Genomic DNA, 27,834 nt, shown 5'->3' with positions numbered 1-27,834 from the left:
ATGACAGGTGCTGCATCCTGCAAGGAGGGGCGCAGCACCAGGCAAAATGATTGATTATGTCAAACTTTGGAGTCATTTTATTCACGGTTTTAATATTTACCCTTTTTACCATTTTTTACACAAAATGAGTGGTGTGTTAAACTGTAAAAAAAAACAAAAAAATATTGCAATTTGGCACCCTCTCCAGCAGACGCAACCTAGGCAGCCGCCTAGCTCGCCTATGCCCAGGGCCGGCCCTGTAAAGAAATATCTAGAAGATGGTGACACGTGGAAGCTGAAAAATGTCTTCATGTTAGCTTCTTACTAACCACTGTCTGTACAAAAGAGCTGGACAGAGCGGCTATGACATCACCCAAAGGCCAAGGGAAAGGCCTTACCTACAGCGAAATAAGGCCAACTCAATCATTATTTTTCTGAAATACAGACGTTGGAGCCAGTTGGCAGTGATTAGTCAGAGTCAGTCTGAGACAACGTTTCTATGGCAACTACTGTCGCCAATCAGAAGTGAGCTTGTTGGAAGTCCACACCTTTTCCACTGAAGGCGGCTCAGCAGAATCTGTCAATCAAGCATCTAAGGTAAGGGATAGCAGGTATCACCAACTTTTAATAAGACATCTGATTAGTCTGTTTGTTCTTGTTAATAAAACTGTATCGGATCAAGAACGGTTATTCTGATAATAGAATGACTGAGTATTAGCTGTTTATTCCTCATAGAAGTCTATGGGATTTTGGCTTCTTTAAGCCAGCAGGTACTTCCTGTTTGGAACAAGGAGGGATCGCTCAGTCCAGCTCTCTTATACAGTCAATGTTACAATGTCACATGACCCCACAGTGTCTAATCTGTGAGTCATCAAGAACCCCCCAGTGGTAACAGCCTGAACTGCACCTGGCTCCAGTTCGATTGCTGATTGTGGTCAAAGGCATGTGTCTCGGCACCAAAACAAGTTTAGAGGAGCCACCTTCAAAGAGTGAAGCAGTGGGCGGGGCTTCAGCTGACACCTGTGATTCTAACTCACTCACCTGTGAAACTCCTGATACTTGAGCTTGTTTTCTCCTTTCTTGCCAAAGAAGTACGCCTGCAGGGATGTGCTCACGGCCTCGCCGTCCTCTGCTGTCTGCACGACATGGTGGAGATTATCCTTCACCCGCATACAAGGGAAAATACCTTTAAGAAAAAGGTGAAGGCTTACCTCTGCAGTAGCAACTCTGGCTTTACTGCTGCCAATAATCTTCTTCAGCTTTGGCACAAACACAGAAAAGTTTATTTTAAAACAGCATTCAGAGTTCATATATGAGAGAAAACAGAGAGGAACACATGCAGCAACTCTGGAGATCCTGTAGATCAGGGAGACTTAAACTAAACATCCAGGCCTCAATCTCTGAATCCACCTCAGTGCAAAACTCAGGCTCCCAGCAGAGGTGAATCCGTGCACGTCCTCCTCGCACTGACTGCTGCAGGCTCGTGCACAGAGCCAGAACTAATCATTGAATGAAAAAGCAACAACATGCAGTCTGCAGCACAGGGGGCGGCCTGGAGGGCAGATGGGGCAAACAAAGACGCAGAACACGGCACCTCACCTGACGCGAAGCCCCGCCTCATACTCACCGCTGTGGCGCCGTCAGCAGCATCACGACAGCATTAAAGGCAGCGACAGTTTAACAAACATCTGGAAACGTTCTATCATCTGATTTGATCTTCAGCAACCAGCCCGACTCACCTTCAGGAACTCCTTCTTGTCCACCTGCTCGTTTCCGTCCACGTCCAGCATCTGGAAGGCGATGCGGAACCCCGTCCTCGGTTCTGCAACAGCAAAGGGTCATTCAGGAGAACTGGAACGAGCCGAAGGATCGCTGAAGCTGAGGGAGCCGCTTCACTTACTGGTCAGGATGGTCAGGAGGAACAGGTACTCTGTGTAGGAAATCAAGCCTGCAGGATTCAAGAAAAAAACCCAAAGTCTGAATACACACTTCAACAAATGCAGAAATGTAATGTCTCGATCCACTGAGCAGCCCGGTCCAGACCAGTCCTCTCTGGTCCCCCGGTGTAGAATAGTTTGGGCAATTAGAGTGAGCGTTTCCATTGAGCATAAAAATAAAATATAGACCAATTTAGCTCATAAAGCTAAAGTCCTCTAGCTTGATGCTAACGTTTAATGTAATTTCCCATAGGACAGCTAATGCTAACACTCGGTCGACCTAAACATACATTCTGACTAAATGAACATCTTTATAAACTCACAGACTCTAATTTTCCAAACTCTTTTTAGGAAATATTTTTTAAAGTAATCATTGGTGGTGTAAAACATAATTTTTTTTGCTCATACTTTCTTCTTCTTCTGGAATAAGGTGTACTGCTATAGCACGATCTCCACCTAGTGTCCAAACTGAAACATCCTCCAGGAGAAGCAGAACAATGTTTACAATGTTCATGATCTGAACATTTTTGATAGAAATTCTGCTTTTGAGAATCCATGTAACACTGGATGATATTAACAATCTCAACATTTCACTAATACATTTATAGTATGTGAACTGGATCAGATTAATATAAATGTATTCAAATCATATAGATTATGGTAGCAGTCAGATCGGCTTAAGGGGTCCACATTGTAAAGGAAACACTTAAACTCCAGTCCGGTCTGAACCGCTCAGTGGAAACGGGGCCTAAGTGAGCTGACCGTTGTCCCCCCAGGCTCGGAACAGATCCGTGCTGGGTTTCGCCCCTGAGGCAGTGCGCAGCATGCTGTTCACCTCCTGCAAACATCAAACTTCCTGTCAGGCCAAACCAAGGAGAGCTGCATGTAAGGATTTACATTCGGGGGGGCACACACCTGCGCGGTCAGCACCCTCTTCTGCAGCTTCCCTGCAAGCAGAGCAGACATCAGAGTCAGCACAGCAACGTCAAGAACACAGAACGAATGTGGATGCAGACAGGAGAATACAATTCAACACAGAAGGAGGAACTGTGAGGGCCTCTGCTCTCATGCAAGACGGTGAAAGAAACAATCTGTAGCCGGAAACGCAAATTTAGGAAACCCTTTCAAAAATGAGATTTTAAAAAGTTTTTAGAACTATCAGCTTTTAAGCTTTTAAATGTGAATAAACTGTAACTGTGTAGCAGTTTAATGTGCAACATGAGCTTCAAATGGGACAGAGAACGTTAATCGTTTTATTTCTTTCAAGTCAATATTAACAAATGTTCAAATTTGTATAACTACACCTGTTTACCTCAGGAGGAAAAGCAGAGGAAAGGCTGTTTTTTTCTCTGTGAATCAGCCAATCAGAGTCGGTGAAGGTACCTTACATGTTCAGCCTGCAACATCGTTACAGAGCTTGCAACTAGATGATGTGTTAGATTGCGATCTGTCCGGACCATTAGACCACCATCACGTGACAGGATGTGACACACATGCGCCATTACTATGTATCAAGTCTTCCCGAGTAAAGAACTGAGAGGATCCGAACAAATATGCAAAGAATCACAAAAGGGGACAACAAAATAATCTGATCAGAGGAATCATCACAGGATAGGAATCGCATTTTAATACAGAGAAATCGGGCTGGGAAGCGTGAAGTGTCTGCGTGAAGTGTCTGCTAAAGTGAGTGTTAGCGAGTAGCATGCTAGTTTGGTTCATCGCCGATGTATAAAACTATATTTGTAAATGTTTTAAAACATGGCTAATATTATCTGCACGTATTTATGTGCGACCAGCACAAAAACTGAAGGAAAATCACGTTGATCTCACGTAATATGTGCAGTCAAGATGCACGCTGCTGCATTTTAAGTTCATTCAAGGGTAAATATTGTTGTTGGTCGTACATATTTTTTTATTTAAAAAAAAGAAAGTGACTATTTGCACGTAATTTTCAAAATACTTCCTGCCAGTGTTTAACTTCTTTTTGGTCGCACAAACCGGAAGAAGAGATAGACTAGATATATGGCATCACCTGTGATAGTGCTAGAGTGAATGCTGTCAGCAGAATGTGGTTGCTGAAGGTGCTAGAGCTGGTAGAAATAGAGCTTGCTGAAATATTAGCTAAATGCCAAATTAGCCAAAAAAATAAAACAAAACTGGAAAAATGTCCAATTTAGCCAAAACAGCTAGCATAATACTAAAATATTAGGTAAACTCCAAATTATCCCAAAACAATGGAAAAAAGTAATTTTGCCAAGAAAGCTAGCACAATGCTAAAATATTAGCTAACCTCCAAGTTCTCATAAAAAATGGAAAAATATCTAAATCAGCCAAAACAGCTAGCATAATGGTAAAATATTAGCTAAACTCCAAATTATCCTGAAAAAAACAAAAATGGAAAAAAAAATCCAAATTTATTTTGGGCGCCATGATGTTTCTTTGTTGCCAGATTCTCGTGGGAACTGTTGGTGGATCTACACGTATCTGATGTTGTGAAGGCGTGACCTGTCCTGCACTCACATTATGATGTGACTGGAGGTTTTTTAAACTCAGGAGTTTTTAAAACTCAGGAGTCTGTTCAGGAGAACAGAGCTCAGAGAAGCAACCAGCTCACTGAGAGCAGAGAAACACAGAGCTGTAGGCTGGTCTTCACGCAGGAACAGCTGGAGTACTCACGGTCCACGTTCTCCAGCATGATGGAGTACAGGAAGTCTCTGGGGGTCATGTAGGGCTCCTGCTCGTACACCACCGAGGCGAACTGGATGAATCGCATCTTTCTGGGGGACAGCTGAGGAGTGGGAGCTTCCTGAAAGAAAAGTAATGTGGAAACAAGACTTAGCTTGAGTTTTGTTCAAGAGCAAGTTCAGCTTTAATATAAAAAATGAGTAATGAGAGAAACCACGTCAGGATGAGGCTCCAACAACACAAACAAATATATTTGAATCTGTTGTAAAAGTGTTCCCAGTGTTTTGTTTAATTATGACAATGATGTTCTTAGTTAAAATCAAAAATCCTGTTTTGTTTAAGATTAGCTTTAAACTAACTAAAACTAGATATATAGCATTGCCTGCCACACTGCTAGTGTAAATGCTGTAAGATGAATTTGGCCGCTTAAGATGCTAGTGCTGATAGCTGAAAATACTGAAGTTGATAGCTAAAAAAGCTGAAGCTGATAGCTGAAAACGCTGAAGTTGATAGCTGAAAAAGCTGAAGATGATAGCTGAAAAAGCTGAAGCTGATAGCTGAAAACGCTGAAGTTGATAGCTGAAAAAGATGAAGCTGATAGCTGAAACTGATAGCTGAAAATGCTGAAGCTGATAGCTAAAACCGCTGAAGCTGTTAGCCGAAAACGCTGAAGTTGATGGATGAAAACGCTGAAGCTGATAGCTGAAAACGCTGAAGTTATAGATGAAAATGCTGAAGCTGAAAGCCAGCTGAAATATTAGTATTCAAAACAGCCTAAAAAACTGAAAAAAGCCCTAAGTAAGCCAGAACAGCTAGCATGCAGCTGAAATGTTAGCTAAATTCTAAAATAGCCTTAAAAAGCCTAAATTCCCCAAAAAAGCTATCATGTAGCTGAATATTAGCTAAGCTCCAAAATAGCCAAAAAACCTTAATAAATGCCAAAAGAGTCCAAAAAGCTAGCAGAATTCCATTATACCTTTCAACTTTACTACACTCTGACTCCAAATAATATAAGTAATGACTAATAGACTATTAAATTAGTCGTCGACTATTTTAATAGTCGATTAGTCGACTAATCGTGGCAGCCCTACCTGTGAGTTGTGGGTGATAACAGCCTTGGATGATATCCCATCATCCCTTTGTTTACATTCTCTTCCACTAGCTTGCAGCCTCCTCCAACCCCAAGCTAGCATTACCGATCCCACAAAAACAGCTAACAATATTGGTCAGGAGTGAGAGCTTTTAAAAAGCAGGTGTTTTTATCTGCGATCATCAGGATCTGACTAAAGAAATACTCTTAATCCAGATTTTCTTAATGTATGTCCTCCAAGAAACAAATTGCTTTGAGAACATGTCAAATACACGGATGTTGAGGTGGATCCATGTGAAAGGAGAATTCTGCAGGGATTTCTCATGCATGATGGACCTTCTACAGACATCCTTCAGTGAGATGAACTTCAACCATAGATCATACAGGTATCCCGACCAGCAAGAGAACATCTGTGAACTTCAATACTAACATTCTGAAGTCCTGCTTCTCTGAGGTTTTGTCTCTGCACAATAACAGGAAGTGACGTCATTTTAACCCATTCCTCAGGTGGGATGGTCAGATGGAGGAAAGAAAAAGATCGGATGGAGGAGTGTTTGTCGAAACAAAAGTTTGTTTTCTTTCTATCGTGGACTGAGAGTGGCACTTCTGCGCATGCGCACAAATACCTCCGCTCTCCACCTCAGTTATTCAAAGTCTGCGTGATAAGTATGACCGTAGATCCCCGGACAGACGGGCGGGGCTCCTCCACACCTCCCAGGTAAACTCACCTGTTCTTCCGCGGCGAAAACGGTAGACGCCGGCCTTTCGGAAACCCGACAGCGGTGATAGATGACGAGGCCGGTTCCGAGGACGGAGCCCACCACGGCGGGACCCACGGCTCTGCGCAGGGCGGCCGTCCTCAGGGCCCGGGTCCCCCCCACGGCGCCCCTGAGCGCAGCAGCCAACCTTCCCCAGGAGGACATTTTCAGGAAGCTGCGGCCAGAACTGCACGGCTTCCGTAGTTCTGTCGTTCTGAGGCTCCGCCCCTCAGGACCTGAGCGAGCCGACAGAGCTCCTCCCTCCGCAGCCAAGCCCTGGAGGTGGAGGTTTGTGCACACTCTTCACACAAAACGAGATATTTACACGGTTGGTGTGTTACGAACATTAACACTGTTAATCAGTTACTCGATGATAAAAGAGAATGGTTCACATATGATCATTTCTTAAAGTCTCCCTTGGATAAAAATCCTGTTTTTTGAGTTTTTAACTGTGTTTGTGGCATTTTTCCTCTGAAAGAGAACAAATGAACTTTTTTTTTTCCCCCGAGTATTTCTCCTTTTAAATCAATCAAAGTGTCTTGGACAGACTCTGTTTGAATGAATGATCTTCTTTCCATCAACAGCTCTGCTGCACATGCACTAAACCCTCATCTGTTCCTAGTGTCTAGTTCAGGTTCTGGAGAAGAGAAGATGGTATCTTCACATTGACTGCAGTCAAATGAGCCGCCGTTCACATTTCAGAGAGAAGTGTGTGTTGTGATAATTTATATTCATCTCTACAGTCTGTTTAGATACAAAAACTTGATCACATTTGTCAAACCCAGTATTTTATTGTAAAAAATGGATTGTATTTTGAAAACAATCTAATTTTTCTCATGTATCTTAATGTAACTTTAAGTCAGGATTGATGTGGATCGCTCACGGCTCGCGCACAAAATAGACCGGACACTGAAACGATCCGCTGCACGGCGCGAGCCGCTCGACACCTGGTGTGAACCACATCTAAGGTTAATAGAAGCGGATAGCGAATAGAAGCGAACATGAGCCATCACAGCAGGACAGAAACCCAAAAACCGTTGAGCATCACTTGCAGGGCTGAGTAGCCCAGCTGAGGCCCCAGACTCCGTTGGAGGCTTTAGGCATATTTTAGCAACATGCTAATGTTTATGGCTAATTTGTTTTCTACTGGGTTTTTTTTTTGGCTAATTTATAGTTTAGCATCTATTTTAGAATTTATTTATTTTTTTGACTAATTTAGTTTACTGAAGAGTTTTAGGAGTTTAGCTAGTAGCCTATTTAAGCAACATGCTAGCTTTTTTGGTTACTTTGGCATCTACTAAGATTTTTTTTACGCTTATTTGGAGTTTAGCTCATATTTTAGCAACATGATAATGTTTTGGGCTAATTTAGTTTACAGAGGAACTGTATTTTGCCATTTAGCTAGTATTTGAATAACAAGCTAGCTTTTTTTTGGGTAATTTGGTATCTACTATTTTGGGCTAGTTTGGAGTTTAGCTCATATTTAAGCAACACACTAAATATTTTAGCAAAATTGGCATGTTTTAGGGATTTATAAGCAATTTTACAACAAATTTTTCAGAACTTTAGGTCAACTTCAGCGCTCTTTCATAGTTCCTTAATAAAATTTCCAGTCCTTTAGCAAGATCAACATTTTGCAAATAGCTTTTGCATTTTCAGCAAATCCCTACAGAAATTAAAGTAAATTGCGTCACCATTTTCAGCAAAAAGCTGCTTCAACATCTTCACCGATTACTTTAAGCGAAATGCGTAGCATCATCGCAGGTAATGCAACTTTTCTAGTTTTATTTCATTTCCTCAGGCATTTTTTATTTGCTGCTTTAATTCTCTTTCTTTTCTACAATCACAGGAAGAACCAGGAATCCTTCAGGCTGTGAGAAAACAACTGTTTGCAAAAAAACACATAAAACTGCTCTTCACTCACAGTGTAAATTGAATATCTTAAGTTTACTCTGGTTTCTACAGGCAGCCAATGAGAAAGAACGATGTCCTCCACCACCTTCCGTGAGTTATGAAAGAGGCTGGTGATCAGAAATTAGAATGAAAAATGTATGAACAACTTTTCCCATCATTGTGAAACATGTTTCTGATTTTATGAGGATCATCTGAAAGATGAACTTTTGAAACAAAAAGTAAAACCTGTCAGTTAATTGCCATAATTTTGGCATTTTTGACACATAATTGCAAGGATATGGACATTGTGCAAAGAGTGTTGCTTGGACACAAAAGGCTCTCGCACTGACCTTTTAATGCGAGTGTCTGAAGAAATGAAGTCTAGAGAGGCTTATGACAAGGTGTTTGAAAACATCTGGGCTGCATCAGGTAACTCTATATGCTGCAAATCACAATATTCTAATATCTATACAATGTGTAATGTCACAAAGAATAACTAATAATTTCCATGTGTTTTAGGAGGTTGGGCTGCCATCATGTCCCCTTGTGGCATCATTTACAGTATTAAATGTAACCTACGAGCAGAAAGTCCATGGGATTTTACAGATATGCCCCTGTCTTGGAAGCATCTGCCTAACATTATAATATATGACTTTTCCCGTGGACTTGCGACCCACACAAACCTGATGAATCCAACAACTTTTACATCTTTTGAGGGATGGTTGCTTAACTCAACCCCAGAAAATATTACAAAAGCAAAATCAGGAAACCTACAAGTGCAACTGCCGTGGCTCACTACAAAAAACTAACTCCAGATCAAAATGACCATCCAATAACTGGTTCTGCTGAACATTATGTTTTTTACGATCATTTTCATGAGGGCAACACAAAGGACAAAGATTGACTGGGTAATACCTCCCTCTTTTGCATTTGTGTTTTAAATCTGGCACTGTTTATCTTTCTGTCTGTTTGTTTATTTATTGATTTATTTAGTGCATTGATGCACCAGTTGGTAAGTAGCTACATTTTGCAGGTTGTCTTTTGTGTGTGTTTTTTGTCATTTGGATGTGTTTTTTTGTTTTTAAGCAACAGTCACATCACTGCCAGAAAACATAACAACCGGAACTCCTGAACCATCCATGGTCACTGCCGAAGAAACGGCTGAAGAACTCACCACACTGCCTCAATTTTTGGAACTTCTAAAGCCGTAGGAAAGGGAGTTTGATCCAGTTCAAGAACAACTGGTGAGCTGTTTAATCAAGTTTGAGGTCCTTGTGCAGTATAATTTTGTTTCAATGCTTATGTATATTCATTTACTGTATTCTAGCTTGGTTATCTAAATATGATCACATTTGTCAATAGTGGTATTTTATTGTGAAAAAAATTAGAAAATTGACTGGATTTTTTTTCGTGTGTCTTGGTGTAAATTCATGCCTGGATTGACGCGGATCACTTGTGGCTCACTCAAAAAATAGACTAGACGCCAAAAGCATTTGCTGGACGGTGCGAGCTGACCGCGGAGGACCGCAGCGCTTTGCATCTGGTGTGAACCACACCACAAGTTAACAACGGCGCTGAATGGAAGCGTACTCCGTTCTATGCAGCTTCCACAGCGTAACACAGTCATTAAAATCCTGATGCTTCCCAGAGTAATTCAGAGATTGCAATTTGTAAAATAAGACTCATCTCAATAATAAATAAATAAAAAGAAAGATGACATTTAAAGTAATTGTTTAATCTAAAATCCAAAACTACCCACAAAACATCTGCAGCATTTTGAATGGAAGTCTAGTAGAGGCCTTTTGTTCTGGAGCTTAACCAGTGATGCGGTGCTGGGGGGCGGAGTCACCCTCATTTACCGTGAGAAAAGGAAAGCCTCGTCCGGCCGGCTTCATCTACTGACAGCAATCTGCTCGATATACACGGAGCACACAGAGAAAAAAAGACCACGGCAACATGAAGGATAAACAGATTTTATGAGACAATCCCAGACCGTAGATTTCCACACATATTAGCAGATGTTGTTCAACAAATAAATCATAATTAAAATGTACATTCTCAAAACATACAAGAAGTTGTGCAGAGTTTGTGCAGTTCAGTGGACATGAACGCGTCTGTTAAGAAACAGACCTCGCCGTTTCCCAGCGAAAGGCCTGGATGTGCAAAACAAAGACTGCACCAACCTTTATTTTTACTCTCACATCAATTATTTATTCGTTCCTCCACTTTTTCATCTGGGTCTGGTCAGGAGGTGGTTTTCAGTGCACCAGCAGACAGTGGAAATGTTGACATGACGCATGTGTGTGTGGAGCAGATCTGCCTTCCAGTGCAGGGGCAGGTGGGCGGGGCCACGACCTGCCTTTCATCACCTGATCCAGGCAGTAATCTGTGCATGGGGCAGGGAAGTCTGGGAACGAGGGTTAAGCATGGCCTCCTCTGGAGTCTTTAGTTCCAAAGCAACTTTGTTATAATTAATATTCAAGATTCCTGTCCATGTGTTTGTGGGCCTCGGTGCGGTGGGAGGTCAAAAGGAACAGTCGTGTTGGACAGGGCATGCCAGTTTGTGTATGTGGGACCACATCAATTCCACGTCACGTCTGCGACAGCAAGTTTGGAGATTTATTGAATGTCATAGCAGCAAGTTGTAATGGAACGTAACAAAGACATACATGTAAGACCATCAATGTTTGCACAATATTTCTGCATTCAGTCACGGTTTCCGCTGCCTATCTAATGTTGGCTGGAGTGGTCTTAGCAGAGTGGAAAACGTCCCTCGTGTGTTTCATAAAAGTGACGGGAGGCAAACACTGGAGCTGTAACATGGGGATGCTGGATAGATTTATGCCATGAATCAGGACAGTTACAGGAATATCCTCATCATTCAGTGATTTAAAAAAAAAGCAACAAAGTGATAAAACTTTGAAAGAAACGGCCTGTTCCCCCTTTTCTCTGAACCAGCAAACTGCATGACATGGCACTTGTGTAAAAACAGAGACTGACAAACAAACATGTGAAGAAAAAAAACCTTCCTCACTCCACCTGAACTCACAGAATTCAAACATCCATCACATTCTTTTGGTGTTTTAAAGGAAGACTGTTAGGAAGTCCCACAGCGAGGAGCAGAACGAGACGATGAAGGGGCAGCAGTGGAAGAGAGTTTCTGGGGCTGCCTGAAAATCCTCATTCGTGTGTAGAATAAAAAAAAAATCTGCATGAGAAAGGATAAATGCACCCGTGTCTGTTGACCAACACAGCTTAGCTTCATCAGCAGAAGCCAGGCTGTCTTGTGCTTCATCGGTGTGTTACGTGTCAGTGCAGCTCCTCTGTCTCAGCTGCCAGGGCCAGATCTCATTGGGGCTGTGGGACATCTTCTGATTCTCACATCAATAAATATATGCATATAAAAATACAACAAACATACCTACAGTATGTCCTGCTGCTCTTCCCTGGTAAAAGGAGTTTAATACAGCATATAGATACCGGTGTACATTTATACACGCACTAGGATAATTAGGACTTCTAATTTGCATATTTTTTTAAATTTTAATGTAATAAACATCATAATATCAGAGTGATGACTGTTTTATTTGCAGGGTGATACAAATGTTTAGGTTTTTCCATTGGGAGCGTTGTTTTATTGGAGCACAGGTTTCATTGGTATACATACAAAGATAGATATATGTACATTTTAGAACACTTTTTAGCATGACCTGCCTGTCATGGCTGAGCCTCTCATGGAGACACGGAGAGCTTCAGCTGGTTTTACAATTTAGGGCCCCACAGGCCTGGTGGTGATGGGGACATTCCACAGCTGCAAACTCTACATTCTGTGAAAAATGAACGGCACCACTAAAGTGCTTTCTGATTTTTGTAGTTGGCTCTCCTGCAGGTCTCACTTACCTCTGACGGGAAAAGAATTTCACATGAAATTATTGCGATTCCTGTGTTGCCAACTCATCGTCAGAACAGACAAACAAGTTTAATGGGAGCACTAGCAGACTGTTCCATGCAGTGTGGAGATGTGTCCGAAGGCTTTCTGTCCCTTCAAACAAACAGACTTTGTGTTTTACTGTGAACAAAAAAATGCAAAACCCAAAAAATCTGGTCTAGAAACATGTAAGTGACACGTTAAGGGGCCAGCACCCACATTCCATAACGCTAGCATGGCTGGAAGCGAGGCCTGTGATGGGAATACATGTGGTCATGACTATCATACATGTGCGTGCGCCATGTCTAGCGTGCACGCATCACATCGGCTTCTCTGCTTCTTTCCTGCCTTCATTTCTGTTTTAACAAAGAGAAGAAAATAAAAAAGTGTATTGCTTCAAAAACATAGTCTTTTGTAATCTTGTGAGACTCTGGGTTGGTCTGGTGGGACACAGCATGACGCTTTCAAAGGTACGTACAGAAAGATGCGGTGAATCCGAGAGATTAAACGATCGACGATAGAACGGGACGGCGGCCAAACTCGTATCCGTCTGTCTCTGCGTCTGTGTGGGCCGACCCCCACAACAACCAGCAGGTGGCACAATAGCACTGATGTATTGCCTGGGTGAGGGGGGGGTCTGAGAGATTAGTCTGTCATAGTATACAATAGTCATTTCAAAGCCAGTGATGGGCCTCTGACACCGAGGTTCTGCAAACATGCTCAAACACCTCTCCCACACTCTGCCTCCCACCCCTGGTGTCTGTGAAGAACATCAAAATGCAGAGGGGACTCCTCATTTGCTTTTCCCAGACGTGCTGGAGCCCCCCGCCCCACCCTCCAACTTGTCTGCGATTTCAGAAGTGTCTAACTTCTCGGAGCCGTCGCCTTTGTCTGACCTCTCCTTCTCAGACCTCTCCTCCATCTCCACCAGCTCAGACCTCTCCGAGCGGGCGTCTGCGTCGCCCTCGGACTTCTCCTTCCGCTCCGAGCGATCGGGGTCCATGGACGAGGTCCCCGGCTTGTCCCATTTGCCCATGGCCTCGTGCTCGGCTATAGAGGTGGTGATGTTTGACGTCCAAGCTTTCAGGTCTTCCTGCAGAGGTTAGCACACAGCTTAATCAAGGATGTGTGTTATTAGATTAGATTAGAATTATATTAGAAATGGTTTATTTCAAGCAATCAAGAAAAAAAATGATACTCGTGCAATACGATAATTTAACAGAAGTTTACATCCATAGACACATGTCCAACACAGATAACTAGACAATAAGAGATTATCTTAAAGGGAGTGGGAGGAAGCAAATTTATATAATCCCACCCCGACTCGGCCATACCATTTCCTTTGTGTGTATTATCATTATCCAGTATATAACTTAAGATCAGACATTTATATCTCTCCAACATAGTTTCAGGTTATTAGGAATCCTCAAATAACAATGAATCACATGAATATGTAAGTAGATATAACACTATTTGAGACTTTGTCATTGCATATACAGATCTATTACCAAAATTCAGAAAAAAATGTGCAGATTATTTTTCATTAGTAATATATATATATGTATATAACATCAACAAACGGCTGCACAGTGGCGCAGTGGTTGGCGCTATTGCCTCACAGCGAGAAGGCCCCGGTTCGAATCCCGGCTGGGACCTTTCTGTGTGGAGTTTGCATGTTCTCCCCGTGCATGCGTGGGCTTTCACCGGGGACTCCGGCTTCCTCCCACCATCCAAAAACATGCTTCATAGGTTCATTGGTGACTCTAAATTGCCCCTAGGTGTGAATGTGAGAGTGAATGTTTGTATGATTGAGGCCCTGTGACAGACTGGAGACCTGTCCAGGGTGAACCCCGCCCTTCGCCCATCAGCAGCCGGGTTAGGCTCCGGCACCCCCGCGACCCCGAAAGGGACAAAGCGCCCAGTGGACAACAGAGCTCACTAGCTTGATACACCAGAACTTGCTAGCTTGTTACAGCAGAGCTTGGTATCTTGATACACTGGAGCTTGCTAGCTTACTACAGTGGAGCTTGCTAGCTCGCTACAGCGGAGCTTGTTAGCTTGCTGTAGTGGACTTCACTAGCTCGCTTTTACAGAGTTCCCTCCAGCAGAGCTCACTCTCTCCATATAGCGGAGCTCGCTACTGTGGAGCTTGCTAAGATGCTGTGCCGTTCACAAGGAGGCTGGCTAGCATGGCGTGCCAACCCAATGAGTGCCCACCTAAGCTAATGTGGGCAAAAACAGCTGGGGCCACCATGGAAACTGCAGACAAACCCATTTGGGGCCCACTTTTAAACCATATGGGGCCCACCTGGCCTTGCTGTCTGGGAAGAGTCATTAATGTAAAGAAAGTATCTTTTTTTTCAATAGAGAAATCATAAAAATAAATCAGGTAACACAAATGAAAAACATGTACAGATCATTTTCATAAGAATTGTCATTTTTCAATAGCCATTACGAAGAGGCTTGTTTCATATGAGCAAACCAATTTGTTATAGATGGTGGAAAGAAATCTTCTCGGTCTCCCTAAAAAATAACTCATGACATTTGACATGACTTAACAAGTAATAAAAGCGTATGGCTTGTTTTAGAAAATGTATCTAAAACATAGAAAGTGGTGTTTCCGTTTTATAGTCCAATACAAGACAATGTTTGCTATATGTCAGACTTCTTTGTCCAACCCACTCTATTTATGTGGGGTGTAATAAGTTTATTTGACTAGAAAGTAGGAAAAAGTACTGGTAAGTTTAAATTTGTTTTCAGTTAAGTTATTTTTTTTAATTAAAAAACATAGCAGTTCACAGTAGAATATGTCTCAATGTGTAAACCTAAAGAAAAAAAATATCAAACCAGCTTCATTAATTACTACAGTTATTTTCCACTTCACTAAAGAGGACTCCAACTCCCTTTTTAACTGTTTTAATGACCCATAGAAATGAGGAATAAGACTGTTTAAAAAAATGTATGCAGGGTTGTCCATCATTTTACTGGAGTCCATTCTAATTAATACACTGTAATAAAAGCTATCAGGTTTTTAGAGGGTAACCAAACACTAAATCAACTTTTTTTGGCCTCTATAAATGGGACTTTAAGCTTAAGTAACTTATGTCAACTTCCTCCTCCACTCAGTTTTCTGCATTTTTGTGATCAACAAGGCCTCCAAGGGCAAAAACACTACAACTAACTCTGATATTTATTGGTTATGGAGTAAACTGAACCCGATGAAACTAAAATACATTTTAGAAATAAATGTAACTGCTTTTGCCTCTGTTTTCCTTATTCTACAGCTGAAGACAAATGTCCAGAGATCTTTTGTTAGTATTTTTTAGTTTGTGTTTCTTTGGATGTTTGTGTAATGAGACCCCTCTATTTCTTGTATTTTTCCTTTAAGGAGTCAAACCGTTTTGTGATCCTGAGCTCCTTTGCTGCTTCTTTTACCATTGAAATTGAACCAGAAAGAGCTTTGGTTCTTCATACATCAAATAGATAACAACATCCAAATAAAATATAGTGATATAAGCATCAAAATTACTGTATGTGAGAACCGGGCCAAGTTAGATGTCTTCCATGCGAAATGATATGATATAAATTCAGTTGCCTTTTTTTTGTGGCACAGAGGCTGCCTTGTTGGAACCACACGTCAGTGAGGACAATTAAACACCACAAATTAAAAAAAAACAGACTTACTCATGTCTCGAGATGGGACTTTCTTCTTTTGTTTAAACTATTTGGAGGTTAGTGTTAAATAGCACAGAAAGCAAAAACAAAACTACGGTGGCCTGGAAGTGCAAATCACATCAGCAACTCACTCGATGCAAAAAGATGTTAAAGGGTCCATACCATGATTTTCTTAAGCCTTTCAGAGTAAACTATACCCATATATATGATCATATGTTACCTTTGTAACACTTAAAAAAAATTGTCCATGAAATATTAGCTATTTTCATGAGATTTTTCCTACTCTGAAGTAAAACGACTCGATTCCTGAAGCTCCGCCTGCATGTGGCTGCTGCCCATTTCATGACGTCAACATATTCTCCCACAAAAATAATCTTTTTTTTTTTTCAAAGATGGACGCACATACCATATATCTGCCTTCAGTAGGCCTGGCCATACACTGATTCACAACACAAATACACTCTGTGTCTGCACAACTGTGCCCAACTGGGGTGGGGGGTCTTAAAAGAGCCCCGCGTCTAAAGTAACGAACACCTGTTTGACCTGGAACTTAGTGAAGACAAGACACAACTGGAAGATATACAATTTTGTTTCTCCAAAATGAAAGTTTAGTCAAGACCTCTTTCCTGGGGGCTCAAAAAAAAAAAACTATGAGAAGCTGAAGACAAATCTTTTTACAGCTTTTTTTAACCAAATAATACAAATTCATGTCTTTACCTCATCCTTTGCGTGGAATATGAAATTGTTTCCATCGTTTTCTCTGTGGAAAAAAAAGCATTTTTTGTTGGAGCAGTTCTGCATTTCTATTAAAAATGTTATCAATATTGCACGTTTAAAGGGATTCTTACTGAAGGATGAAGACATTTTTCTTCTTCTTGTATCCCATGGAAGGGTCGAACGAGCAGTTTCCCAGGTCAACAGAAGGCTCTCCGTTATACGATGTGCTGTGATTCCTCGCGTCCTTATAGAAAGTCAGCTTTCCATCTTTCAGCACACAGTAAACGTTTACCCAGGATTTGCTGAAAAGTGTAAAAACACACATGTAGATTGTGCGTTGGGGCAGTTTTCTTGATTGTGCTGTTGATTTTACCACACTAAGGACTTAGCTTTGAATGAAAACACCCAATTTATCATGCAGATACCGATTCATACCTGGAGTTTTGTTTATGTTATCAGGAAGTTTGACCTCTTTAGTAAGATCATAGCAAATGTCTGTTTTTGAACATTTTACAACTGGTGTGCAAATTTTAAACACAGCCGACGGATAAAAAAACGCATTTATGTATAACGGAAAAACAGTTCAAAACAATTTCAGAGGTAGTACAGAAAGGATTCTATGTGATACAGCAGATGATTTGGGATTCTTGTCCAAGTGCTGAAGGAACTTTAGATTTAATATCAATTTTTAGTATTACAAAAGTAAAGATTTTTCAAATTAAGGTAGGAAAACCTACACTGTAGATCTATAATTAAATGGTAAATGGCGTATACTGATATAGTGCTTTTTTACCTTCCTTAAAGGCCCAAAGGGCTTTGCAGTCACGGTCTCATTCCCCCATTCACACACATTCACACACTGAATGTGGTTGGACGCTCTACCTCTGTATCACGGCTGCCCCACTACCTTTTAAAAGTTTTAGATCAATGTACTGCATTAGTGAAATCAGCATATCTACATGTAAGAGAAGAATTCCATTTCTATGTTTTTCAAATGTTAACACAAATGCATGTCTTTCTGTTTGATACAAAATATGTATAGTTTGCAGGTTATTCTTTCAAATGTAAAAGAATATGTACATACATACATACACACACACACATATATATATATATATATATATATATATAAAGAGAGAGAGAGACGGCTGGGCGATAAACTTATAGTTATCGGAATAGAACGTTTTCGAAGGGCCTCTGGTCAAATGCAAGATAGCGTCAGAATCAATCTGTACCCAGAAGTGGAAATTGTAGCTTTAGCCGTTTGCGACAGCAGAAATTTCCTAAACTTTAGAAAACCCTTTTAAAAATAATATTTTAAAACCTTTTCAGAATTATCAGCTTTTACACCTTTGAATGTGGTAACTGTTTTCCTCCGTGAATCAGCTGATCCGAGCAGCTAAAATTACGTTTTTTTTTCAGTGAAACAGTTGATCGGAGCCGCGAAATTACGTTTTATTCTTCTCTGTGACAGAGAGTGTCACAGAGAATTAAAAAAAAAGGACAAAAAGGGTCGACAAAAGAGGAAAAAAAAGGAAAAAGGTCGAAAGCTTAAAATTATATTTTTGTTGTGGCCGGATCCGGCAGGGGGAGGAACATCCAGCTTATAAATTTTTTGCATGCCATATTTTTTTTCTGTCGCCGGATTCTCTTTTTCTCAATAGGAAATAAGTCTATCGCGATAGACTTATTATTTTGAAGGGTCCAAAAAACACTGCTAGTTGCCTCGAGTGTTTTCTCCTCTTTGGGGAGTAAAAGTTAAAGGGTTAGTCACCACATGGCGAGTAAATGCGTGCATCTAAGTATTTATGTTTATTAGCTTTTCTTTTGGTGAATTTCTTTTATCCTCATCCCGCGGTCACTTCACCTATGTATTAGCTTTACTTTGACAGATCAAACAGTGGAACACACTGCGATCTATAACATGATCCACAGAACTGGAGGATAAAGCTGCTTCACTTACAGCGCTGTTATTAAGAGCTAATGCTAACACACTATTGCTAGCAAACTCCTCCGTGCGTCTCCCATTTGTACCGGTTTGACGTCAGTCAGCATTGTCACGGACCGGTCTTTAAGACGTGGCTGATAGATTTAACAAGATTAAATTATAGGTCATGAACAAAAACTGTATTTTCTGAATAACAACAGAATTGAATCCACTGTGTTTTAGCAGCATCTTTGTAGCATTAAAAAGTAACACCAAAAACTTTGACCTATCAGATGTTGTGCTCAATCCTTCTGCCCCTTAATTAAAGCTTAATAATATATAATGACTATAAACCAAAACTTTGTTTTCAGGCTGGTTTTGAGTATGATTTTATATAAAATGTATCACCTGGAGGCAGAATTAGGAAATCTCTAGTAAATCTGTCCTTGTTTTCTTAGCATGTTTGAATTTACTTTTATGCAGTTTCCTTTTCTTAAAAGAAAAATCTGAAAACAGTTAAGAGAAGTGAAAAGCCTAAGGTATTTCTGTGTAACAGTCTTATAATTTGGCCTGTAAAAAATATTTTTGGTCGGTAGATTTTTTTTTTTTTTTTTAAACTTAATGACCAACTGGGCCGGTGATTCATAAATAAGATTTTGGCCCCTGTGTGGAGGTGTTACAGTTATTTAAAATCTGACAAAAAACAGAGTAATGTCCACTGCAAATTGTGCAGAAGGCCTGTTCCCTCTAAAACTGGAAATAAATCATCCTTTTTACCACCTGAAGCAGTGCTTAATCTCAGACTGAAATAATAATTCTCCAGCAAAAACAACAAAGTTCAGACCAGACAGTCTAAACTGCAAGAAGAAATTCTGAGAATTTGCTTTGAGTTCTTAGCTTATTCACAGGATGTTGATTACAATGTTTCAATTATATGTTTGTTCTGTAAAACTTGAAAACACTAGAATTTATTTGTAGAATGAATGGTTTGTTTTTAAATGGAACTGATTAAGAAGTTTAGTGTTCTGTTTCATTTCTGTTCTTTTTTTAAATTTGAAACCTTTTGCATTAATTTTCAGTTTAGTTTTACTTTTCTTAGTTTTCTGAAAAAATGACGCATCATGTTGCTTCAGTGCATCTGTTATGTTTAGTGTGATAGGAAATAAATATTTTATCCTAAACAACCTTCTGATTTCTCTAATTTCTCTAATGAGCAACAGTGTTTAAAATTGACACATATAGTTGTTTGATTTATATCATGATATATATTATCACAAGATATAAAAAAATATATTGTGACATAAAAAAAAAATCAATGTTGCCCAGCCCTTTATATATATAAATATATTAAATGTTATATAAAGAGTAGAAGAAAACAGGAGCTTAATTTTTTAAACTGCTCCATTTGATTTATGGAGTTGTAAAATTGTTACGTTATTTTTTATGTATATATAGTTTAAGTTATTTGTTAAGAAAAAAATAAATGAAGAAAGCACTAATTGGGTGAAGAAGAGAACTATAGAAAGACCGCTGTGGTTCTCTCTGTCCTGTTGCACTATGATCATACATCCATTTTCAGAACCTGCTGAGTCTCTTTTGGGGTCAAGGGGCTACTGGAGTCAGTTCAGGGACTGTGGGGTACCACCTGAGCAGTCTGTTGCAGGGCCACATACTCACTCACTCAATCATACATAGACATACAGGCAATTTAAAGTCACCAATCAACCTAGCAAGCATGTTTTTGGACTGTAAGGGAAACTGGAGTGCCTAGAGAAAACTCACTCATGCATAGAACATGCAGACTCCACACAGTAAAGTCCCAGCTGGGATTTGAACCAGGGTCATCTTGCTATGAGGTAAGGACACTGAGCACTCTGACCTGCTGTTAGGACTGCGAATTTAAAAAGTGCTTTGATAATACCAAAAGGTTTCAAAGAAAAATCCTTGAGACAGATCAAATTTGAGCTTTTTCAAGGTCCTAGTTTGTTTTGAGCGGCCGTAGTTCATTAGAAATTTGCCTTTGAGATTTGTCGGTGTAGAGTAATCTCGCCTCATTCCCATCATCCATCTGTTTACACTTTCTTCCTCCAGCCTACAGCCTCTTATGCTGCATTCACACCAAACGTGAGCTGCGCGGACAATTCAAGTTGCCCACCCCTCTTTCGCCGCTGGATTCTCTGCTCACAGCCTGTCAAAAATTCCTTAAAGTTAAAAAAAATAAAAAGTTTGCCGCCTCTGTCGCGTGTGGGAGGAGCTACAAGCGAATGTTTTTAGCCCTATCGCTTTACTTTATAAGTTCAGTGCACCGTCCTGTGGGTTTCAGATGACCCCATTCCCAACACTAATGTGCCAAGGATAGCACAAGGACTAATCTGCCCGACTGCTCTATAGAGCTAATGTTTGTAGCCCGATAGCCACATGGAGCATATTAAAAAACACAAAAAACATGTTTTTCATCAAAGTGGGTCTTTAAAGAAGCACTTCTATGCATAAAAGCTCTAAGATTACACAATATCAAGCTGCAGAAGTTAACAGGACACTCTCTGTTGGACAAGCCTGTATTGGTAAGGAAGATTTTTTCCTGATGTTCAAACCACCACAATGAGGACATCACATTTCAAAGCATTAACAAGTCTACCTCAAAGTTCCTCCAGGGTGACTGAGGTTTGAGTCTTAACTTTAAAGAGTTTTTCTTTTCTTTACCCTCGTCTCCTATCATGGGCTGCATGGTGGTTAGTACTCTTGTTCAAATTCCACCTGAAACTTTCCTATGTTAAGTTCGTATGTTTTTGTTCTGAATGCATGCATTCTTTGGACACTCTGGCTTCTTCACAGAGTTCAAAAAACATGTTTTATTGGTCTAGCTTGCCATTGTAAATGATAACTGATTATCAATTGACCTACCAGTTTTATTTTTTTTTTTAAATACATTTAATACCTTCCTAATTCTAGCATAGGTAAAAAGCAGATTCTGTGTTAAAAAACCATGACAGACCCTGCACTGTTCCACCTGGGTCTGAGGTTTACCTATTTAATGGACTCTCTTGTCAAATGCTCCAGTACCATTGATTGTATAAGTATGAACTGGACATATCAAACGTTAAGGTCCCCCATAGGAAATGCATTATTATTATCTCACAAAATCAGTCAAGCCTTCGCTGTCACTTCCAATTGCAATCCTTCGACAGCGATTTGTCATTGTGGGCCCTTAGAAAGACTTTAAAATTTCAACTAAAACATATTTTTTAAAAAGAGCCTGGAATTGTGTTGAGGATTATTTGTTAGAGATGATTGTACCTGTTGGGGCTCCTCTGTTGAGCTTCAAGCTCAGTGCTGGTGGCCTTTTTACGATAGAGGAAGCCTTCATTATGGGCAGTGTGTGAAGGCGGCTGGGGGGTTGTTGGGGCACCAGTTGCTGGGGCAGAGCGAGAGCGACGAGTTTCTTCAGGTTCTTTTGGACGGGGTCGTCTTCTTGGTTTGGGACGGTCTCGAGCACGAGGACGCCCGTCAAAGCGAGTCACGGGTGCCGAGAGGCTGCTAGGAGGTCGATAAGGCTCTCCCCGTGCCTGAATGTGACACCAAGCAGTAATGTAAGGTGAAGTAATACAATCTCATCAGATAATGTATGTAATCCAAATTACATTTGCTGCTTCTCTCTCCTGGACTTGCTCCACAATTTCTGCCATTGTAGATCTCTTCTCCCTGTGGGCCAACAGAAGTTAATCACTCAAGCAGCAAATGATCATAAAAGTCTTCAGGATCCTGCTGAGAAAGCAAAGTTTAACATATTTTTTGTAATGAATCACAATAGTTCAAGTACCCTGAGCGTTTGTCGGATCCGTCCTTAACAGAGCCCTCTAGGTCACTCGAGTCTTGTCTCTGTAGCCTCTGCTTGTTGCTGCCTTCCTGCTCACTGGAAGACTGCCTCTCCATACGCCTCCGATAACGCTCCTGTCGCACAATCATCGGCAGCTCATTTAACCGGGCTTGTATTTCCTGTTCACTGGAGGTTTGCCTTCCTAGTTTGTATTCCCTTTCTCGTCTCAAATGGTCCATCTGAGGATCAGAACGGCTGCCTCTAGGATCCCTCTGGAGACGGCCATGGAGAAGCTCCAGTCCTGACTCTGGCCCAACCATGTCTGCCATTGGGATGTCTCCAAACTGTTCTCGTTGCATCCTGGTGGCCTCCAGAAGGGGGTTTATAGCTTTGTGGATGTGATTGATCCTGGGCTGCATGAAGTCAGCTTTCAGATGCTGCCATGCATATGCCATTTTAGGGTCCATTATGCCACCACTTTGTGCCAGGTAACCTGAACTTCCTAGACTTCCACTACTGTAATGATTTTGTGCCAGATAGCTTGAGCTTCCCAGTCCACTGCTTTGATAATTCTGAGCAAGGTATCCAGAGCTTCCCATGTTAGGTTGTTGGGCCAAGTACCCAGAACTTCCCATGTTCGGCTGTTGGGCCAAGTATCCCGAGCTTCCCATGTTTGGCTGTTGGGCCAAGTATCCCGAGCTTCCCATGTTTGGCTGTTGGGCCAAGTATCCAGAGCTTCCCATGTTCGGCTGTTGGGCCAAGTACCCCGAGCTTCCCATGTTCGGCTGTTGGGCCAAGTACCCAGAACTTCCCATGTTCGGCTGTTGGGCCAAGTACCCCGAGCTTCCTATGTTAGACTGTTGGGCCAAGTATCCAGAGCTCTCAATGTTAGGCTGTTGGGCCAAGTACCCCGAGCTTCCCATGCTAGGCTGTTGTCCAAAAAAACTTGAACTTCCAAAATTTTGAGGAGATGAGTAGCCAGGGCTTCCAATACCTCCACTGCTTGGCTGTTGAGCTATGTTACCTGAACTTCCTAACTTGCCGCTGCTTGGATGATTTTGAATACCACTCACAGTGGTGCTTGCAAAGTACCATGAACTCTCTGCACTACCACCTGGTTGATTACTTTTTCCTTGAAAAGTAGAGGTGTCTGTCCCTCCAATCTGGGACGCAGAGAAACTGGGGTTATTTGCTCCTGCAGTTGCCGGTTGGTTCATTCCAAGATATGAGGTGTTCACCAACCCAGTGCTCCTTTGCTCCAACCCTTGATAACCTGATCCATTTAACACTGGGTTGTAGCTGGCAAGTGATGACGACAATCTTTGGGTTGCAGAGCTGCTGCCCAACTCCAAACTGGTTTGTAATGGTTTGGGTTCTATTTGGGCATGTACGGTCTGCCTCAAGAAGGAAGAGGTTGAACTGGTTGAAGGAACACTGGGAGTCAAACAAGAGAGAGGGAACATCCTTCGACTGGAGAGTGGGATTTTCTTTTTGTCTTCCTCTTGTTTTTTCTCAGCCTGCAAAGAGAATTTGATAAATAAATGATGATAGTACATCCAACTAAATAAAGCTAGGTAGAAGAAATTGTATAATGCAATTGTAGCACAGATAAACACCCGGGGCATGTGTTCTAGACTTACTTGTATGTTTTTCAAAATACATCAAGAATATAGCATAAGGGCAGAAATGTTGCAGCAGGAGAGCATTTATTGCATGCAGTTAAAGTCAAAGACATGGGATCTTAATGATGCAACTGATGGCATGTGCTGATGTCTGCTAAGCATATACATCATTTTAAGGCTGCATTGAACTGGGACTCCACCAAACGGATTAAACATTTATCTGTACTAAAGCTTACTGCAGAAAGCTGGCGGAGGGAGCTGAAGCGTTCTTTCCAGGTTACAGCAGCCTTGCGGAAGGCCTCGTGCCGAAGTATGAGCTGCTCAACCTCATCGGTGTGGGCTGGGGCCTCTCCTCCCTCTTTCTGCTTAGAAGTGATCAGTGGCTCCTTAGCCTTCAGCCAAGCCTCTGCCTTCACAGTCTCCTGGGCAAACTGGAACCTTTCTTGCTCTGGAAGTGGCAGCAGATGAAAATAACACTTAAACATCCCAAAAGTTTTCCCTAGTTTTACATTTGGTCAATTTTTGAAAATCTGTGGCATCATTAAATGCTTGTGAACATTTATATACTGAAGTAATTGATCCTTTGCCGATTTTGTAGGTTTGCTCACTAAAAAAGCAATTGACAGTGGGTCATCCAACTAGTTTTCTCATTTGCAAAATGAGAGATAGAAAATCAAGAAGTTGACTCTAAATTATATATTTAATGATTTCATTAATAAATTATTTAATTTATCAGTTTATAAAAACTTAGTACTTTGTGGTAGAACCCTTATGATGTTGCATTCACACCGAATGCCCGCTGGGAATTCTCTACTTAACACTTGTCCAAAAATCTGTATATAAACTTGACACCCCAGAGGCCTGTGGGAGGAGCTACCACCAAATATTAGTAGCCTGATCGCTACACGGAGCGGTGTCTGTGTATATCTCATTTATAGTTGATGAAAGACATGGATGATGTTGAGAGATCAGGTTTATCTAATTTGAAGAGCTCTACAAAAACATCAGTAATCATGTCTCCATATCTGGGTTTATGAGATCATTCAGAGACTCTTTCATCTCTCTATGGCCCAGTTTGACTACTTATGTCTGGTATTATTCTAAGGTGTAAAAAATAAAAATTGAATTAGAGAATCTTTTTTATTTTTGTTTTGATGCAAATAAGAAAAATATCATGAAGATTAGGAGAACGATCAACATCTCCCATGGATTCGGATTCCACCCGTTAATTGCGCCATTGAACATGTCATGTGGCCAAAGCTGAGTCCCTGATTGGTCAACCTAACTCTTGATAGACTGTGACGCCCTAATCGCATTGCAACGCTCAGATTGTGCTGCTGCCAGACTGCCATGCCACGCCAAACACTTACATTGTTCTGAGGACCTTAAATCGAGGACATTTGCACCACTCTGGGACCCTCTATGTCTGCTCCTTAAGAGAGACATTGGTTTGGTCCAGTGCGTCAAAGGTAAACTTATTTCTCTGCATAACCTAAATTGTTGAATGTAAAACTTTATCAAACATTGTTAATTTGACTTGTTATTGCTTCATTTTGTTGAGCTCAGTCTTCTCCCAAATAAAAACCAGGACTCAACACATCCGGAGACTGGCTGGACCACTTCATGACCTTCATCTGCTTCTTCTTCAGTCATTCCTTGCTTGGCTTGGCTGAATGTTTTGGGTCATTATTCTGTTGGACGACCCGTTCATGACCCATTTTAAACCTCCTGGTTTAAGGAGGTTCTCAATCAGTATTTGACGGTACATGACTCTGTCCATCCTTCCATCTACATGGTAGTAGCCCTGTGCAGAAAAACACAACCAAAGCATAATGCTTCCACCTCCATGCTTGACAGTGGGGATGGTGTTCTTGGGGTCATTTCTCTTCTTCCAAACATGAAGGGTTGAGTTCATGCCAAAGAGCTCAATTTGGTCTGATCTGACCACAGCTCCTTTACCAATCACTCTTTAATCATGAAGGTGTTCATTGACAAACTTCAGGCGGGTCTGCACATATGTCTTCTTAACTGCTGGTTTTGTAGTCCATTTTGGTCTTGTGCAGGTCTACCATTTTCCCTCTCGAATCTACTGACAGCTCTTCAGTCTTTCCATGTTGGAGAGTTTGGAGTTTGACTGATGAACTAATTCTGTGGACGGGTGTCTCTTCTACAGGTGATCAGTTCAAACAGGTGTCTTTAGGTAACAGGTTGATTGGGGGAGTCTAAATGATCTGTGTGAACCACAACTCTTAATGGTTACTATGGGATAAAATACTTATTTCCCTAAATGAAATGCAAATCCATGTATATTAATTATTTAAAGGGGCTTTCTTGATTTTCTTTGTGATTTTCTATCTCTTTCTATCTTTCTATCTGTTTAAATAAAAATACCATCAGGATGAAAGACTGTCTTTTTCTTTTTAAGTGGGCAAACCTACAAAATCAACAGGAGACTAAATACTTATTTCCTGCAGTGTACTTGTTGGGTAAATCTGGTTGAAATTAGAGTCAAAGGAAAGGTGCCAGAGGTCCTGATGTGTGGACACCAGTGTTTTTGGGTGGTTTGGACTATAGACGACCACTACAGTACTTCATCTTGTGGGCTTTCATAACCATAGCTCTGCAATACTACTGCTAAAACAGAGATATCAAAATATTTTTTTTGTTATAGCTGGAGTAGAGTTTAGTGGAGACACCATAGTTACTTCGCAAGTGAACAGAGCCCTTTGTTGTCAAGCGGCAAGAGTCTATATGTTCAGGTGATCCTTTTCACCAGCCAAACAAAATAAACTTGGCCGAAGAAAGGAAAGGATAGATATTTAAAAAGTATTTAATAGAAGCAGATGAGCACTATGTATTTGTACAGTGAGACAATGCTTGAGTTAGCTTTTTAACTGTTAAATAAACTATTTGTTTTGAAGTGTTGGAGGTCAAAGTCAAGGGCCGAGGGCCGGATCCGGCCCTAATGATCATTTTATTTTATTGTTATTAATGGCCTGATGTTATCTTGCACTTATTTCTAACTTGTATAATTTTGAGAAAATATGTTTTTATGGAGGCTAAAATATTGAAAGTTATTTAAGGTTGAAGTTGATTTACTCTGGAATAATATTCCTGCATTTTTATTGTTCATTATTATGTTATAAAGTTACAGTTTTAAAGCTTTAAAAGTTGGCATTCTGCTAGCTTTTTGGACTATTTTGGCATTTACTAAGATTTTTCTTTTGCTATTTCAGAGTTAAGCTAATATTTCACTTACATGCCAACTGTCTTCACTAATTTAGACTTTTTCAAGTTTTTAGGCTAACATTTACACGCTTGCCGTTTTGGCTAATTTAGGCTTTTTTTGTTTTGCTTTTTAGGATAATTTGGCACTTAGCTAATATTTTAGCTGGCTCTCAGTTTCAGCGTTTTAGCTATCAATTTCAGCATCTTCAGCTATCAACACTAGCATCTTAAGTGGCCAAATTCAGCTTACAGCATTCACATTAGCAGTGTAACGGGTAACGCTATATGTCTAGTTCATACTTATGTTAAAACTTTCCATTTTTAAAGTTTTAAAAATCTAGTTTTAGTTTGTTCAAAAAATGTTATCTTGTTCAGCCCCTAAGGTGTGTTTTGGATTTTGGCCCCTTGTGCGATCTAGTTTGACACCCCTGCATTAAAGGCCTCGTGCGGTAAAAATCGTGATTTTTTTAAAATTGCAATAAAACATTAGTATTTATGTCACAAATGAACCCCCGTATAATTATTTTGTCACCCGCGGCCCCGTGTACTCTCTACAAGCGTTCAAAGATAGCGCGGTC

At 40.8% G+C, this 27,834-nt stretch overlaps 2 protein-coding genes and 1 long non-coding RNA gene across 5 annotated transcripts in view; 1 reads left to right on the top strand and 2 right to left on the bottom strand.

Annotated features, from left to right (window-relative positions):
* The window catches only part of micu2 (mitochondrial calcium uptake 2), a 10,563-nt gene extending 3,889 nt beyond the window's left edge, over positions 1–6,674 (bottom strand). Inside the window, exons 1-8 of the mRNA XM_024260609.2 lie at positions 6,420–6,674; positions 4,593–4,722; positions 2,832–2,863; positions 2,679–2,754; positions 1,880–1,927; positions 1,719–1,801; positions 1,191–1,238; positions 1,021–1,115 (exon numbers count right to left, since the gene is read on the bottom strand). Coding sequence (XP_024116377.1) covers positions 1,021–1,115; positions 1,191–1,238; positions 1,719–1,801; positions 1,880–1,927; positions 2,679–2,754; positions 2,832–2,863; positions 4,593–4,722; positions 6,420–6,614 — 707 coding nt within the window. The 5' untranslated portion in view covers positions 6,615–6,674. The remainder of the gene's footprint in view (positions 1–1,020; positions 1,116–1,190; positions 1,239–1,718; positions 1,802–1,879; positions 1,928–2,678; positions 2,755–2,831; positions 2,864–4,592; positions 4,723–6,419) is intronic.
* A 1,277-nt stretch (positions 6,675–7,951) lies between these two features.
* LOC112138048 lies at positions 7,952–9,991 on the top strand. 2 transcript variants are annotated; one of them, XR_002917698.1, is made up of 3 exons: positions 7,952–8,771; positions 8,862–9,586; positions 9,818–9,991. It is a non-coding gene; the product is annotated as an uncharacterized LOC112138048 (long non-coding RNA). The 2 variants fall into 2 exon arrangements; XR_002917697.1 differs by having other exon boundaries at positions 7,952–9,586.
* Positions 9,992–10,299: 308 nt separating this feature from the next.
* LOC112138045 (spectrin beta chain, non-erythrocytic 4) overlaps positions 10,300–27,834 on the bottom strand; it is a 52,101-nt gene continuing 34,566 nt past the window's right edge. For both annotated transcript variants that reach the window (XM_024260605.2, XM_024260606.2), the window contains 7 exons: positions 24,265–24,476; positions 22,410–23,923; positions 22,231–22,291; positions 21,887–22,155; positions 16,794–16,964; positions 16,663–16,705; positions 10,300–13,363 (listed from right to left, as the gene is read on the bottom strand). In XM_024260605.2, the coding sequence (XP_024116373.1) occupies positions 13,064–13,363; positions 16,663–16,705; positions 16,794–16,964; positions 21,887–22,155; positions 22,231–22,291; positions 22,410–23,923; positions 24,265–24,476 (2,570 nt within the window). In that variant the 3' untranslated portion in view covers positions 10,300–13,063. The remainder of the gene's footprint in view (positions 13,364–16,662; positions 16,706–16,793; positions 16,965–21,886; positions 22,156–22,230; positions 22,292–22,409; positions 23,924–24,264; positions 24,477–27,834) is intronic.

Source organism: Oryzias melastigma, linkage group LG14, assembly GCF_002922805.2.
Source record: "Oryzias melastigma strain HK-1 linkage group LG14, ASM292280v2, whole genome shotgun sequence".
Classification (NCBI taxonomy): Eukaryota; Metazoa; Chordata; class Actinopteri; order Beloniformes; family Adrianichthyidae; genus Oryzias; species Oryzias melastigma.
Note: the sequence above shows the minus strand (reverse complement) of the source record. Positions and strands in the feature narration are given on the sequence as shown.